This window comes from Pseudophryne corroboree, chromosome 3 (genome assembly GCF_028390025.1).
Source record: "Pseudophryne corroboree isolate aPseCor3 chromosome 3, aPseCor3.hap2, whole genome shotgun sequence".
NCBI lineage: Eukaryota > Metazoa > Chordata > Amphibia > Anura > Myobatrachidae > Pseudophryne > Pseudophryne corroboree.
The window spans coordinates 352,736,550-352,752,926 of NC_086446.1; the positions used below are offsets into that span (position 1 = coordinate 352,736,550).

Below are 16,377 nucleotides of genomic sequence, written 5' to 3' on the forward strand. Positions count from 1 at the left end.
CAAATCCATTGTGGTGGTGTATAGAGCCCAAAATATGAGAATTGTGTTGATGTCCCAATATTTATGGACCTGACTGTATATGGAATATGTCCCAGAGTAAATAGATCTGTGTTTGTTGGGAGAGTGCCACATTACTGCCTTGCCCGGGTGACAAGAATCCTAGTTTCTGCCCTGGTGTAGGTTACTTCATACTGCACAGGATTATGGTATATTTTCTACAGTGTATTGCTGTTATTAACCTGGTACATTATCATGCATGATCTAGCAATATTTACTATATATATTTATCAAGGGGCCCAGACCGTGCATTCTCTAATGGTTAGCCAAACTGCTGGAGCAGCTGGCCACACCCTTTAACATGGGCCCCTACCACTATATTCCCCCGGTGAGCCCTTCAAACCCCAGCCCGGCACTAAGTGCAAGTGTGTGTCTATATATGACAGGGCAAGTGTGTGTGTGTGTGTGTGTGTGTGTGTGTGTGTGTGTGTGTGTGTGTGTGTGTGTGTATACATCGGTTGTACAGTTGCTCTCCTTTGGTATGATACAGGGGAATTGTACATGTGTCCTCCTCCTCCAACTACTGGGTGAGATAAAATAACTGTATATCACTTTCTGGAAGACTCAGACAAAGAAAACTCATATCTGTATGATGTATTCTGCCTCTTGCATTGTGGGTTGACGCAGATAGAATACATATCAATGTAAAAAATGTTTCCCTTAAAGCACATTTCTGTAGGCTGAATAGATGTATAGAAAAAAACATTATTCCTCATCCCACTCGATTCCACAGTGCATACTGTAGAAACATTCCATAGAATGCACATGTAACCTCTTATTGCCTCTGCAGAGTATCAGGCAAAAGGAATGTACAGAGCACATTACGTGTCCCTTTAAATGTTACACAAATGAGGAGTGTATAAAAGCTGCAGTCTTTTTTTTTCTGTACACACAGATGAACATGATGTCTAACATTTTATTTTATTTTGTATTTTATTTTTATTTAATTATTTATTTATTTATTTTGGGGGGGGGGATATCATCTGCATAATTTCAATGTGCCACTGAAATTGTGCTCTATCAGTATGATGAATTTTCAAGGTTTTAGCGGATTACCATTCTGGGACTCAATTTCAAGTAGGGGATATATTATACTTCTCCACAATAGATAAAGACTATAATATTGGTGAGTATGTAGCCTGTTCCCAAATACAAGACACATGCCTGGTGTTGTTATACCTGATTAATTATTTTCTGACCTATCATTCACCAGGTCGTTAGTTAGTGTGGCTTCCATATAGCCTCATCCCTCCTGTGTTTCACCAACCCCATTCCTCAACGTCCTCTCCTGCCTCATGAACCCCATGTGTATCTCCATCCTCATGATTATAGTGTCTCCAGCATCATCCGCCCTTACCCCAACCACCCAGCCCTATGTGTGTGGAGTGGGGCTGCCGGCTGGCTGGGGTAGAAGAGAGGCTATGGCCGTGTGTAGAAGGCAGCAAGTGAGAGCTATGTAGGCTGGGAGCGGGGTGGGACCTCCCTTGCAGCTCTCCAATGTGCAGCTGCAAAACATATGCCTTGCAGCATTGTTTAATAGACATTTATACTGGGAATAAAAATAATCATCTCTCTGTTCCCTTGGATGCTATTATATACTAAAGGGATAATTATTTATCTCCAAATCGTGGGTCATATGTATATAGAACATGCAGTCTGCATGTAACAATACAGTCTTAGACATGCTTGCTTATATTATACGCACAAAGCTCATATCTCCTGATGCTACAGTATGTTACATGTAATATCGGGATGCGGTCAACATCCCGCAGGACGGGATCCCGGCGGTCGAAATACCGACGCCGGAATCCCGACCGCCACATCCCGACATATTCTCCCTCCGTGGGTGTCCACGACACCCATAGAGGAAGAATATAATAGTGTGCCGAGCGTAGCGAGCGAAGCGAGCCTGCAAGGGGCTGCGTTCCGCTCGCCACCCCTGTCGGGATTGTGTGGTCGGGATTCCGGCGTCGGTATTTCGACCGCCGGGATCCCATCCAGCGGGATTACGTACTGATCCCGTAATATCTACCTTTTACAAAAGGTAGTATTGAACATATAAGTGTCATACAGGGTCATGAGTGTCATACAGTATTATAAGTGTCATACAGCATCAAGAATCTCTGCAGATAAGTTTCCAAATGGAGATGTGAGTCATCTCCTCCTCAGGTTGAAACATTGATATATATTTTAGTCAGTGAGTGACACAGTAACACAAAATAGTAATCCACATGCATTTAAGTTCAAGGCGGTGTGTGTTTTCAAACATGTGGGTGTGTGAGGTGGTGTCCCGCTTGGTAAGGTGTTTAATACCTGCTTAGTTACGTGACTAACAAGAGTCCACAGTACTAGTCTCTTTCCCATAATGTCTGAGTACAAAAGGCTAGTGAATTATTTTGAACATTTTGTACCTTCTCCTAAATTGACTTCTATTGTCTCTTTACCTATACAGGTGGCCGGATGGGAAGCGGAAAAGAAAGAACAGCCAATGTATGGGAAAAAGCGGTATGTCAGGTAGGTGGTAAGTGACTGAGGATGGTATATGGGGTGTATATTCTTTGTGCTGTTTAACTTACCCTATAATTCATCCTGCTACTATATATCATGTTACAGTTCCTTTAACGTCCACTATGGGCAGTATCCTATTAGCAGCTGTACTTTACCACTGCTAATAGGATCGCCGGGGACTATCTTATTAGCCCCGATGCTGGCATCGTTTTCTCTGTGATAAGGGTCTGCCAGAGCCACGATAACACATGGGATTGGGGACTTATCCCCAATCCCATGTATTTTTGTGTGATCGCTGGTCCAATTTCGGCTGCTCAAAATGGCCTTTCATTGGATACTGGAATAATGACCATTGGTCATAGATTGCTATATCCGGTCATTTTGATCGGCCGAATCGGCATCGGGGCTAATAGGATACCGGAGTATGTCTTTTATCCATCCCTATAACTCCTCCTTCTGTGTTATGTAACTATCACTATAATGCCTCCTATGTCTTGTAACCCTCCCTGTAACTCCTTCTACTGTGTCACATAACTCGCTGTAAAGCCCTCCTGGTATGATATACCACTCATAACTGCTCTTATAGGCTCTCATTCCGAGTTGTTCGCTCGCTAGCTGCTTTAAGCAGCATTGCACACGCTAGGCCGCCGTCCCTCTGGGAGTGTATTTTAGCTTAGCAGAATAGCGAACGAAAGATTAGCGGAACTGCTACTAAATATTTCCTTGCAGTTTCTGAGTAGCTCCAGACCTACTCCTAGATTGCGATCACCTCAGTCTGTTTAGTTCCTTGTTTGATGTCACAAACACGCCCTGCGTTCGGCCAGCCACTGCCCCGTTTCTCCATCCACTCCTGCGTTTTTACCTGGCACGCCTGCATTTTTTAGCACACTCCCGGAAAACGCTCAGCTACCACCCAGAAACGCCCCTTTCCTGTCAATCATTCACCGATCAGCAGTGCGACTGAAAATCGTCGTTCGAACACCAGCAAATCTACTAAGTTTTGTGTAAAATAACTTAGCGTACCATGCGCATGCGCAATTAGCAACAAATCGCAGCATAGTGAAAATCGACAACAAGCGAACAACTCGGTATGACCCCCATAGTGTTATGTAATCCTTCCAATAACAACAGATGCATTCACATTACCACCACATCACGCCTACTGTTGTTATGTGATCCTGCCTGTAACGGCTCCTACTGTGTCATATAACTCTTCCTATAACTCCTCACACTGGGGCTGATTCAGAAGTGGATGCAGGCATGGCTGCGTCTCTGAGACTTTATGCAAATGCAGCTATATAGTCCTTCCCTGATGTATTAAATCATGGTGTGCCTAGGCACAGCAGAGAAGCCAAGATAAGCGTGGCTACATCTGTACATCTGTTTGTATGAATGTGCAAGGACTGAGACACCCACTTTCAGTGTCTGTACATGCTGTAATACTGCCTGGGGCGTCTTTAGGTCAAAACTTGCTCCAGACCTTTTTCAGGTGCAAATTTACCATCTTAGTCTGGCCTCCAATGTGAAGAGTTGAGCATCTGAGTATGCAGACACTTTAGTTACTCTCCCATAACACGCCCATAAAATGGACCAACTCTTAGCGTCTGTTTAATATCTCCCAGTCACTGCCCAGGAAATCCCAGCACTTTCAAAGGCATCTCTGATACCGTGTGTCTCAATCACAAAAGCGCCTTTGTGCATACACTATGTAACACCTGCTCCTTAACAGTGTTTAGGGTTTTTCGTGCATGCACATTAGCAAAAGATCACTCAACCCGGTCAACATCGGAGTTGCGTGTTACTCTGAATCAGGCCCACTGTGTCATGTTACCCACCCTGTAACTGCTTCTGTAATGCTGGCTTTCCTTTAGCACTCTGTGATATAACCCTCATTATAAGTCCTCCTGTAGTGTCATGTAACCTTTCCAATAACTCCTCCCACTTTCCTGTAACCACCTTATAACGCTAGTTTTCATTTGTGCAGCCAATCAGAAGATGATAATGGTCATCATTGTAAAGTGGATATGAATATACTGGCGCTTTGTATGCAAATGTTAATAAGTCATCATTGCATACACCAGCTTTCTAGTAAATGCAGGATATCTGCCTCTTAAAAGGTGTATCTGGAATGCATCCATGTTTATTTATGTCACACTTATGTTAATATGTCATGCCTGTACTCGGTATTTAATTTCCCTCCCCTGTGTGCCCATTTTTGCCTCCAGGTGTAATGGGCACAAGCCTACAAATAACGCATTTTTGGTGTGTATTTGCATATTGGAAATATGTAGGTTATGCCAAAAAACTATTTGCACAACTCTAAAGGAAACGCTATAAGTCCTGTTACCCAATCTGTTGTACCTATTTCTACACACACTATTTCATATAGCTTGCCTATATGTCTTACTAACTCTCCAAATAACCATGCCCCGGGTGTGGATCAATGGATCGATCAGACATAGGCCGACCCCATTTGGTCAACATGCAGTAGGACAACATGAAAAAGACACCACAAAAGGTCGACAGGTACAAAAGGTTGACACAGTAAAAAGGTAGATATGTCATTTTGTATGTTTAACCACATGTAAGCCAAACTAGTAGAAACGTGTTCCCTTGTGGGCTCGCTTCACTCACCGCTCTTCCGGCAGGTTACTATTCCCAATTGTAGTCCACATGGATGATAAATGATAAAAAAAAAGTTGGAAAAAAAAAACCCCAAACCATGTGTGTCGCCATTGTCAACCATTTGAACCTGTCTACCTTAAGCACTGTTAACCTTTTACTAATGCATTTCGACCATATGGTGTTGACCTATTGACAATCGATCTAATGTCTGTTGACCTATCCCCCTACTCCCTCCTAATTCATACTACAGTAGATAACAAGGGCTCCAATATGTTCCCAGGACAGCTTCCCAGTTGTAACTAGTGGCAATCTTTAAAATAGATCCTATTATTTTTCTTAGAAATTTATGGAAGCTGAAGTTTAATAGCATTTTCCTGGAATGGATCTCTGCAGTTGTTTAAATGTATTCACAACGGAATAGAAAACAGTGGGGTGAATTGTAGAGACATATCAAGACAACCCCTACATATAAATTCACATTCTAACTCCTTAAGTTTCATATTAATTTTACTTATTCTACTTACTATTCTTTAGGTAACACTCTAGGCGCAAACTAGAATTACTCAATGGTGGCTTTCATCCGAAATTTAAAATGGCACTAATAGTAAATGTAAAACATGCTGGTTTTGTATTATTATCATTGCCACTTTAAATTGTGACGTTAAAAATTTAAAAAATACCGTCAGTTTGCCAAAGCCGCCGCTTAGTAAATCTAGCCCTATAATTCTTACTTTCCCTTATGAAGCTTTTCAATATAAACTTCCTATGGCACTTCTTACAAATTATCCCTTTTTTGCTTCTTATGTATCATTACTACTGTCATTTCTTATATTTCCTGCCTTTCTTTTTATGTCACATGTTTATATCACACTTACTTTTAAATATAGGTTTTATTTATGTCATACCTACCAATAGTCCCAATTTTCAAGCAACAGTCTACATTTCCAGGCGGCTGAAAGGTGTTGAACTTCCTTGTTTGGAAGAGTATGGCCTCTGTAAAATGTGAACGTGGTTCGTTGGATCAGGGGCATGGTTAGTTTTTGCCTAATTCCCCTTTCCTGACAGTTTTGTGTGGCATGCTGTAATACCTGCTAACCCAAGTACCCTTTCCCCATAACACTCACTAGTCGGAATAAGGCCCCTCATAAAGCTGCTTTTACACTTTGTAACCGACGTCTACGTTGCCTGCTATTTACTGGTTCATTCCTACAGTTGCCTCCATCCCATATAAAGTCTTCCTATATTTGTTCATTTGTACAAACAAATAAAATTGTACCAATCAGTAAAACTATAAAAATATGACATCCTACAAACTCTGATTGGGACAGAGCAAGTTTCTGAGTAGCCTTATCCTGAAAATGGAACCCAATTGAAATTTTCAATTTTATGTTACGTAGAGAATGAATGACTATCTTTTGTTCTGTTCACTTATTGGGTGCAACTATCACTTTCTGTTGCCCATTGGAAATCAAGACTGTCCAATGAAAATCAAGACATTTGTTGGGTATTTATATTGTTTATTATATATTAGATATGTAGAAACAGTACATATCTTCCTGGCCTTCTGTGGAAGTACAACAGTTAGGTGTTCCTTGACACACTTGCCCAACATACTTTTATTTGGTGTAGTATTCTCTTTATTTCTTTCTTATACTATGATCAGAATATCTCTTGTAATGCCACTGTTAAGCTTCACTCCCACGTTCTTACCCCTCCATAGAAGAAACAAGCTCTTTCACCCCTCTCATCCCACTACCATCTCTGCACTGTCCAGACAGGATCTCAGAGTTATAAAACATAATTGCTTCCGAAATGGCGAGAGAGATATTCAGAAGGGAGAGACACTCGATAATTACTTACAGCACAATGAACAGGCTTTCTTGTGTTCCTCTGTTGCATTTATTTCCCTGGCTGTGTATTCTGCATATGTATTTTGATTGTGTCAGAGCGTCTAAGTATCTCTTTGTATTTTGCATGTTTGTTAGCTAATCCTAGTTTATATCACATTGCGTGGTTTATCTTATTGATGTATTTTTATGGCTAACTATATCCGGATGGTGGTAGAGCTTTAAGGGAGATATTGGACATTCAGCCTGTCCGTACCGCAAACAGTCTGATTATATGTCAACGGCTTGAATAAGATTGTCCCCTCCTCTCACCCGATAACACAGGTGACAGCTCGGTATCTCTGCTCTCTGCAGGGTACATCCCTAGTTACTTGGACAAAGATGAGCCATGTGTGGTGTGCAGCGATAAGGCCACAGGGTACCACTACAGATGTATCACCTGCGAGGGCTGTAAGGTGAGTGAGATACTGTTGGCTCACTGCTGTCTTTTCATGGCTGACACCTTGATGTATAGGAAAGTGCTCATTTGGAGAACACCAGGGAACGAGTCTATGGGGTCAATTCATTTATCAGCAATGACTGTGAGGTTTTGGAGAAAAAGTCAGAACACAACCACTAACATTTTGCCTCACACTCTATAGAAGTACGCTAAAAAGTATGCAGTGTTGGTCCACCGTAATTATTGGGTACATCCACACATAACAACTGCACATCCCCTATAGTTAAAATGCCTCTATGAGCTATGATGCCATAGCGAGAAAATAAGTAACTTATGTGGATGTAATGACTTCACAGCAATCTACATTGATGTTCTTAAAATATGAAATACCAAACAGCCTAAAAGCCAATTGTTTATTCATTATATTTTTTTTACAGTGCATTAAATTATTTTCGCACAGCCATAACTGAATATGGAGGTCACAGATTTTCCCAGCCCGGTCAAGCTTACAATTTTTTTTTTGAGCCTGGGCCTACAGAAACTTTCTGCAGGTCATTTACGTGATGCAGAACGGCTGCTCAGCAATGCAAATGTGAACCTGCTGGCCACCTTAGTTTCCACATCCGTGCTTAGATTTCCACAAGGCACATAGATTTACAGAGCAAGACGGCTGCATTTGCACATTTAGAAGCTTGCACAGGCAGAGAGAAGGAGTTGGGTGGATTTAAGCTGTTCCGCATGAAATACGGATTAAGTGCCTTATTCTACCCAGACGCAGCCGGCCATTTGTATGCAGTGGCTGCATCCAGGGGGTCTGCGTACCAGCTGCAGTGCAAGTGCGCAGGCTGTCATGATGCGATCGCATCCCGGAATATGCAATCACATCCTGATTGACAGCTGTGAGTGTTGGGGGGGCGGGGCTGCGGCATTTGGTGGGCGAGGTCTGGACAATGCAGATGTGTCCAGACCATTTTTGAGGTGACTGCGTGACATCACACACTGCCGCTGCAAGACAAAATATGGCACCAGACAACCTGCCAGTGGAGCCAGGGTGCACAGGCAGGGGTCGTCCTCTAATCAATGTGTTCCAGATAAATTGCGAATGCATCAAGGGGTGGCGCAACACACATGCTGGGCGGCCTTGCCCTGTGCTGCGTCCATCTCTGCATAGCCCCCTAGTTCCACCAATATGTCTCTTATTGTGGAGTAGTGCAAAAAGGAAATTTTGTTTTGCAGACCGGAATTATTGTAATGATATGTCACTCCTTTGTTTTGCATCAGGGACCTAGTTCAGACTGGATCGCTGCAGCGGCAGTGATCGCAGTCTGACGCCCTTGGTGGCGTGCGCAGGCGCAGTGGCCGCACTGCGCGTGCACACCCTGGGAGCCCAGTGAGGTGCTATCTGATTGACAGGCAGAGTCAGTCACAGGGCAGGAGGGGGTGTGCCAATGGTGTTAGAACACCATTGATGGGGTGCGGTCTGGACAGCGCAGGCATGTCCGGACCATTGGGGGGGGCGGGCCGCGGCAAGTAGTATCTCCTGAACGCTGGCAGGAAGCTACTCGCCAGGTGCAAAAGCTTTTGCACCTGTGCAGGAGGGGGGTAGGGCCTGACATGTGGGAAGGACTAGCCCTGTGCTGGGCCTCCCCCCGCATGTCAGAGTAAATGATTGTAGACGTGCTAAATTTAGCACATTTACGATCAGATCTGAATTACCCCCAGGTCTTAAGGTGCATACACACTTGCCAAGAAAATGAGCGACGTCGCTTATTTTCACCCTTCCTGAGTGACGTTGCTCACTTTCTCGGCAAGTGTGTATGCCGCCGCCGAGCAATGCGCGGCTCCTGCAAGTTGTTCACGGCCCGGCCGCTGCATGACGTCACTGAGCGATATGGTCACCATGTCGCTCAGTGTGTATGCACTGCCGCCGACTGCCCCATCCCTGGAGGGGAAACACTAGGCGACGTCGCTTATAGAGCACGTCGCCTAGTCTGTACCCATCTTTAGGTGGCAATATTTGGGTCTTGTCCTGTTTTCAGTTGGAAATGTTTTGCAAATAATGAGATGTACATATCAGTGTAAGAAGAAAATAGTCACACTCACAATAGCCACATGTAATAAGTACAGTGCTGATGTACCGTAACCAGGGACGGATCTAGACTTTTCTTTAGGGGTGGCGGTTTACTGTTTAATCTGGACTCCTCCCTCTACAGTCCCAACTCCTCCCATCTGCAATCCTAACTCCTCCTCTCTAAATTCTGACTGAACTTTTTGAGTGAGACTGAGATAGAGCTTTGTGATTGTTCTATGTATATGTGACTGTGCTATGGGGTAATTGCATTTATTAGCCCTAGTACCCACACACCAGCAAGTGAGGGGCAAATGCTCTGTAACCCTTGCTCTCCTGGCTCCTCTGTGCTGCTGTGGTATAAGCTGCAGCACATCATTCTGCCTCAGGCTCTCCCCGGAGAGCTCTCTTCTGCTCAAAAGTGTGCGTGGCTATGACTGTGTTAGGGGGGGGGGGGCGGTCGCCCCCTTCGCCCCCCCCCTAGATCCGGCCCTGACCGTAACTCTCATATTTAATGTAAGCCATAAATAAGACTACATTGAATAAAAAGGCTAAAGTGTAATTCAATGAAAGGTTTAGTGATAAAGTAGTAGTAGAAGGTGAAATTAAGTGTGCTCAGATTTGATAAAGTCTCTGCTTACCTAAGCACTCTTCTGAGTAACAGAGACAACTCCTGATAATGGGGGAAGCAGACACCATGACGTGACTTAGATGGACCACCTAGGCTTACCATGGCAAAAGCAAGGTGTATTACATTGGGCATCAGAAGCAACTTGTAAATGACCATCTTTCAAGGCCCCAACACTAGGGAGATGTATCTCAGCAATGACTTCCATGCAATTTTCCTGCAATCTGGCCGGGAGCTTCCCTGGAGACCTGCGATTGCGATTTGCTACTTGAGTGAATTTTTACATGTGACTTATCTCATGCAATCTAATGTTATTAAACCTATTTCCATACAATTGAGAGAAATCTCACGTGCAGCATGTGTGATCTGCGATTGCGATGGCAGACACACGGGAATGCGCATTGCATTGCAATCGCACGAAAAAGGGCATGCAATGTGACACTTTTCATGCAATCCATTTCAGCAATTCGTCTCAATTGCATGAAAACAGGCAATATCGAACCAGTGTATGGGGCCCTTTAATTTAGACAGGAACTAGGTTAAAACATTTAATTTGCTAAAACTACAACAACCGCTGGAAGAAATTATAAGTTTGATATGTGGAGAACTGTTGTTTTGCTTCTTTTTTTCGGGGGTGGATTGTTTGCTCTTTCAAACATACAATTGTATTGAAAAAATGAATTCATGGTGACACGTGACCTTTAAGGAAGGTGCATGCGTGGTAATGCAGAATTTGAAGCCGAGCATTAATTGTGAAACAAGGTAGTTCTTTGGGGGTTAGTTAAATATCAGCAGTGTGCAGCTGCACACATTACATCGAAGACTATCTTGCTCACCTCTGGAATGTGAGAATAATCTGAGATGTTGGTGGATGGAGAGTGCGGCAAAACTGTTAAAACACAGGCATTTTCGCTAATTGAATACCTTCATTCATGTGTTTTTTTAGTCATGTATTTGCACCCATCAGACATGGCCTTCCTGTTGCATTTTTATAAACCCAATACAGTATACAACAGAGTTTCCCAAACTCTGCAGTACAGTCCAGATTTGAAGCATATCCATGCTTGAGTCCAAATCGTTATAACAAATTGACTGAAGTACTAATTAAGTCACCTGTGCACAAGAATGGATAGCGTTAAAACCTGGACTGTAGTGGTGGAGTTTGGGAAACTCTGGTTTAGAATGTGGTCTATATCTGTCGGTAATGAAAATAAACAAGCTTGATGATATAAATACATGAAGATGAAAGGAGAAATATAAATCAATACATTTTTATTAAAAGCTGTTGAAGGTACCGTACAAGTCAGCAAATATAAGTTATCTGAATGTTGAAAAACAAAGTCTAATGTGATGCAAAGTCCATGAAACAAAGGTTCAAAGGTGGGGGTGAGGGAGTGTAGTTGTTGAGATGCTTGGTGAGTGCCACGATTATGATTGAACTTGACTCTATTCATAATTCTGCAGGGGTTCTTTCGGAGAACCATACAGAAGAACCTGCATCCCTCATACTCCTGCAAGTATGATGGCTGCTGTATCATTGATAAGATCACCCGGAATCAGTGCCAGCTCTGCCGCTTTAAGAAATGTATCGCTGTGGGCATGGCAATGGACCGTAAGTATGATGATGATCATGACAATAATGGTAGTTTGCAAATGAGATGAAAGAAAAATTAATATTTGATAAATGCAGCATACTAAATATTTAATCATTTTTTGTGTTTTGTTTCTTATATTTGTTCATGTATGTCCTTCTACATCAGATACACTTGCTACACTCCATGTAATAACACAAGCCCTCTTATCGTTTCCATTTTGTACGCTGATCATGTCCCTGTACCATTCTTTGCAGTTGTCCTGGATGATTCCAAGCGGGTAGCCAAGCGGAAGCTGATTGAGGAGAATCGGGAACGGCGGCGGAAGGAGGAGATGATCAAGACTCTGCAGCAGCGTCCTGAGCCAAGTAGCGAGGAGTGGGAGCTGATCCGCATTGTGACAGAAGCTCACCGAAGCACCAATGCACAGGGCAGCCACTGGAAACAGCGCAGGAAGTTCTTGGTGAGACATAATGCCTACGATGTAGAAGAGCTAGTCCTGATGGGCTGTCTATCTTTCAAAGCTGCACCTTCAGAAGATCATCAGTGTTAAAAGACTTTGGGCCTAATTCAGAGGTGCAAGTAAACTGGGCGCCATGCTGATGTAGGCATCACTGAGCAATTAATTGCTACTGCGCATGCACCCCAAAAAAAATCAGAAATATGTCACCCTGAGCGTACGCAAAATTCTGCCTATATGTTTGATTCAGACAGTATCAGAAATGTAGCGAAAAAGTGATGGGTGTTCCTGGGTGGTGACTAGGAGGGGGCCTGTAGTAAACACACAAAACAGTGCGCCTCATGAGCGTGTTATGGGAGTGACATGGACTTGTCAGTGAAAATGACTGTGTCCTCAGGTGCACAGAAGCCTTCTCCAGACGGAAAAAAACTGCAGCTGACAAGCGTCAATGGGGCATGTCTAGGATCACCAGCGGTGTTACAGCTTGCAGTGAGCATCTCAGTGCTTCATTTTCAGGCGCACGCTAGTACACAAGAGGGAGGCTGAAATTAGAACAAGCATATTAGCGCGCCTGCTATTCCTACCAATAGACGTAAGAGCGGTTGCACCAGCGCCCACCCCTGAATCCGGACCTTTGTCTTTTGGTACCTTTTATATTGCTTTTTGGTGTTTTCTGCATCTACATTGTAATGAAATTAAATATCTGATTGGATGCTCTATATCAAGGTGATGGCATAACTTCCAAGTGAATGGTCGGGTATTGACAATTGAAAGAAAGTTACTTTAGACAGTAAAATGTCTGCCTCCAGTACTGTATGCTTGTTTGTGTGTCAGAGCAGTGGCTGTTAGATGTGGTTAGGTAGTAGACCTTATGTGTAGACTGACTGGAACCCAAGTCATTGAATGGTTCCACGTAGAGACAGTAATGCAATTTTCTCGTATCCAAGGGTAGTGTTATCCTTAGCGCCCTGTACATTTCGTCAAACGGTCTCTCTGAACCTGTCACTTTCATAACGCCATTTGTTCGCCCTGTCTCTTCTGTAGAAATCATGGACAACACTTTATCCAAGCAAAGTACTCTGAAATAGGCCATATTTCTCTATGACACATTCATGTTGCTTAGTAGTTTTGGATATCTCTTGCTGTATGTGACCCAAACCAGTGCACTCTTCATGGACTCCTCTTATTAACGATTTCATTTCCATAGTACCCAATTTAGAAGAAACAATGATGCTTGATATTATAGCGAGGCTCAGTGAAATACAGATTTTATTCTATGTGCATGGCAGGATACAGTCTGGATTCTCTGATTTCCTTAAGCAAACATCCTGTGCAGATGGAGAGGCTGTGACCTCTCGTAGAGAGCAAACGGCATATGTTATCCCACCCACTCTCTTTCACCCACTGGCAAAGCACAGTCTACTGACCAGTGTATGAGTAGTCAAGGATATACAGGCCGACATATTGGTCCTGTAGAACCACGGTATTATGGGAGTCGTAGTTCTTGCATTCTGGGCCTGAGGCTGAGATGGCTGCAGCTTGTTATATGGTTACAAATAGACACTAGTAATGACTGTAGTGGCTGTGGACAGATATGCAGCTGGGGAGTACAACTTCCCAATTGCCTACAAATAATGCAGCAACTCTGCCTTCCGCAGCTTCCTGTAAATAAAGCCACTTTGTATCCATCTCAGAATCAGGCCCTGTGTTCGTGTGCTCATCTAGGCATGGTAGCTGGCCATTTTATGCACTGACAATATTTGTATATACAGTACAGACTTCCTCCTTTACTCTTTGGTTGTAGCCAGAAAACTCACTGAACTCAAACAAGCTGTTGTGTGTAATAATTATTTAGTGCTGTGTAGGTGCAAGGTCTAGAATGAATACCCAAAAGCATTACTGTATTTGTATTGGTGACTACTAGAATTCAGAAAATGTAGGCTGAAAAGCCAAAGCACACAGCTAGATAGATTTTTGAGTGTACTGTTGCATTAAGGACATAGCAAGGTGAACTCTGGAAATTAGTAATATATTGCACTGATTGACGCAAGCATCAGAATGCAGTACTACTTGCACATCAAATATTGTTTTACTACATGCAAACATACATGTATCAGAATGATGTACTACATGCAGACACACATATATCATAATGATGTACAGTGGTGCAAGTAGAAAAAATGTCTTACAGGTACTGTGTGTGCACGCCAAATGGGTGTGGCCAAATGCCACATGGGGCGTGGTCAATGAAAATGGGGACGTGATACACATATGGGGGGGCCAGATAAACAGATGCACAAATGTCCCACGGTGCCAGATGCACAAATGCCCCACTTTGCCAGATATACACATGCCCTCACAGTGTCAGATATACCCCCACAGTGCCAGATACACATATGCCCCCACAGTGACAGATACACATATGCCTCTTCAGTGCCAGATATGCCCCCACTTTGCCAGATACACATGCCCCCACAGTGTCAGATATACCCCCACAGTGCCAGATACACATATGCCCCCACAGTGCCAAATACACATGCCCCCAGAGTTCCAGATATGCCCCCACAGTGCCAGATATGCCCCAGCAGTGCAATTCACCATTGTTGCTGCTGCCTGGGGTGGCACTGTCTTCTACTGCTGGCCTGCTGCTGGGGAGAGGAGAGCACAGCACGCGCTTCTCCTGCCACTCTCCTGCCCTCAGTCCGGTCTCTGCAACGCATCCTTCTGTGGCGGCGGCAGCATCCTGTATATTGGATCAGGCGCCGGTCCGCGAGCCAATCAGGGCTCGCAGTCCAGCAGCGGCGGCTCCTGATTGGCTCACGAACCGACGTTTCAGTGCACGCCGCCGCCGCTAGGCTCCGGGGACTCGGGCAGGAAGGAGAAGGGAAGGAGAGGAGAGGCGCATGCTGCGCTCTCCTCTCTCCACACCCAGTGTCTGCAAGGTGGCGGCCCTGCGGTACAGCGTACCGGCTGGGAATTTCTTGCCATACCGCCCCGTACCGCCATACTTGCAGCGCTGATGATGTACTACATACAGACACGCATATATTAGAATGCTGTGCTACATGCAGACACACATGTATCAGAATGCTGTGCTACATGCAGACACACATGTATCAGAGTGATGTACTACATGCAGACAAATGATGTACCACATACAGACACACATATATCCAGTGCTTAAAGTGGTCCTAGCGAGGTGGTGGAACTCACCCTTCTCCCCCCAGCGCCCATGTAATAAAGGTATAGCGCGTGCCGAAAAGGGGCGTGGTCTCAAAAGAAAGGGGCGTGGTCACACAATAATAATAATGGCCACAGTAGAAGCACCCCTAATACACATAATGCCCACAGTAGTAGCACCCCGTAATACACATAATGCCCACAGCAGTAGCGCCCCTTATACAATGCCCACAGTTGTAGTACTCCTTATGCAATGTCCACTGTACTGGTAGTGCCCACAGTGGTAGTGCCCCTTATATAGAGCCCATAGTAGTGGTGCCCCTTATGCAATGCCCCCAGTAGTAGTGCCCCTTATGTCCCCAGGAGTGACGCCCTTTATGAAGTGCCCCCTTTACAATGCCCTCATTAGTAATGCCATTAATGGTAATGCCCCTGTGTAGTATTGCCCCCAGTAGTAATGTCGCCTGTAGTTATGCCCCCAGTGGTAATACCCCTGCAGTTATGACCCCAGTAGTTTACCCCCCCCCCAGTGGTAATGCCCCCAGTAGTTTAGCCCTCGTAGTTTGCCCCATGTAGTTTATTCCCCCCTCCTGTAGTTTAGCACCCAGTGGTAATGCCCCCTGCAGTTATGGCCCCAGTAGTTTAGCCCCCATGTAGTTTGCCCCCGTTAGTAATGCCCCCAGTAGTTTAGCCCCCCTGTAGTTATGCCCCCAGTAGTTTAGCCCCTGTAGTTTAGCCCCCAGTAGTTTGCCCCCTTGTAGTTTAGCCCCCAGTAGTAATGCCCCTGTAGTTATACCCCCAGTAGATTAGCCCCCTTCTAGTTTGCCCCCTTGTAGTAATGCTCCCAGTAGTAATGCCTCCCTGTAGAAAAGCCCCCAGTAGTTTAGCCCCTGTGGTAATGCCCCCTTGTAGTTAGCCCATCTGGTTTGCCTCCAGTAGTTAGCCCCTCTCTAGTTTGCCCCCTTGTAGTTAG

At 44.4% G+C, this 16,377-nt stretch overlaps 1 protein-coding gene across 1 annotated transcript in view; it reads left to right on the plus strand.

The window, feature by feature from the left end:
- Positions 1-16,377, plus strand: part of THRA (thyroid hormone receptor alpha) — a 181,444-nt gene that overhangs the window by 152,868 nt on the left and 12,199 nt on the right. The window contains exons 3-6 of the mRNA XM_063959761.1: positions 2,510-2,571; positions 7,362-7,492; positions 11,637-11,784; positions 12,022-12,227. Of these exons, the coding sequence (XP_063815831.1) occupies positions 2,510-2,571; positions 7,362-7,492; positions 11,637-11,784; positions 12,022-12,227 (547 nt within the window). The remainder of the gene's footprint in view (positions 1-2,509; positions 2,572-7,361; positions 7,493-11,636; positions 11,785-12,021; positions 12,228-16,377) is intronic.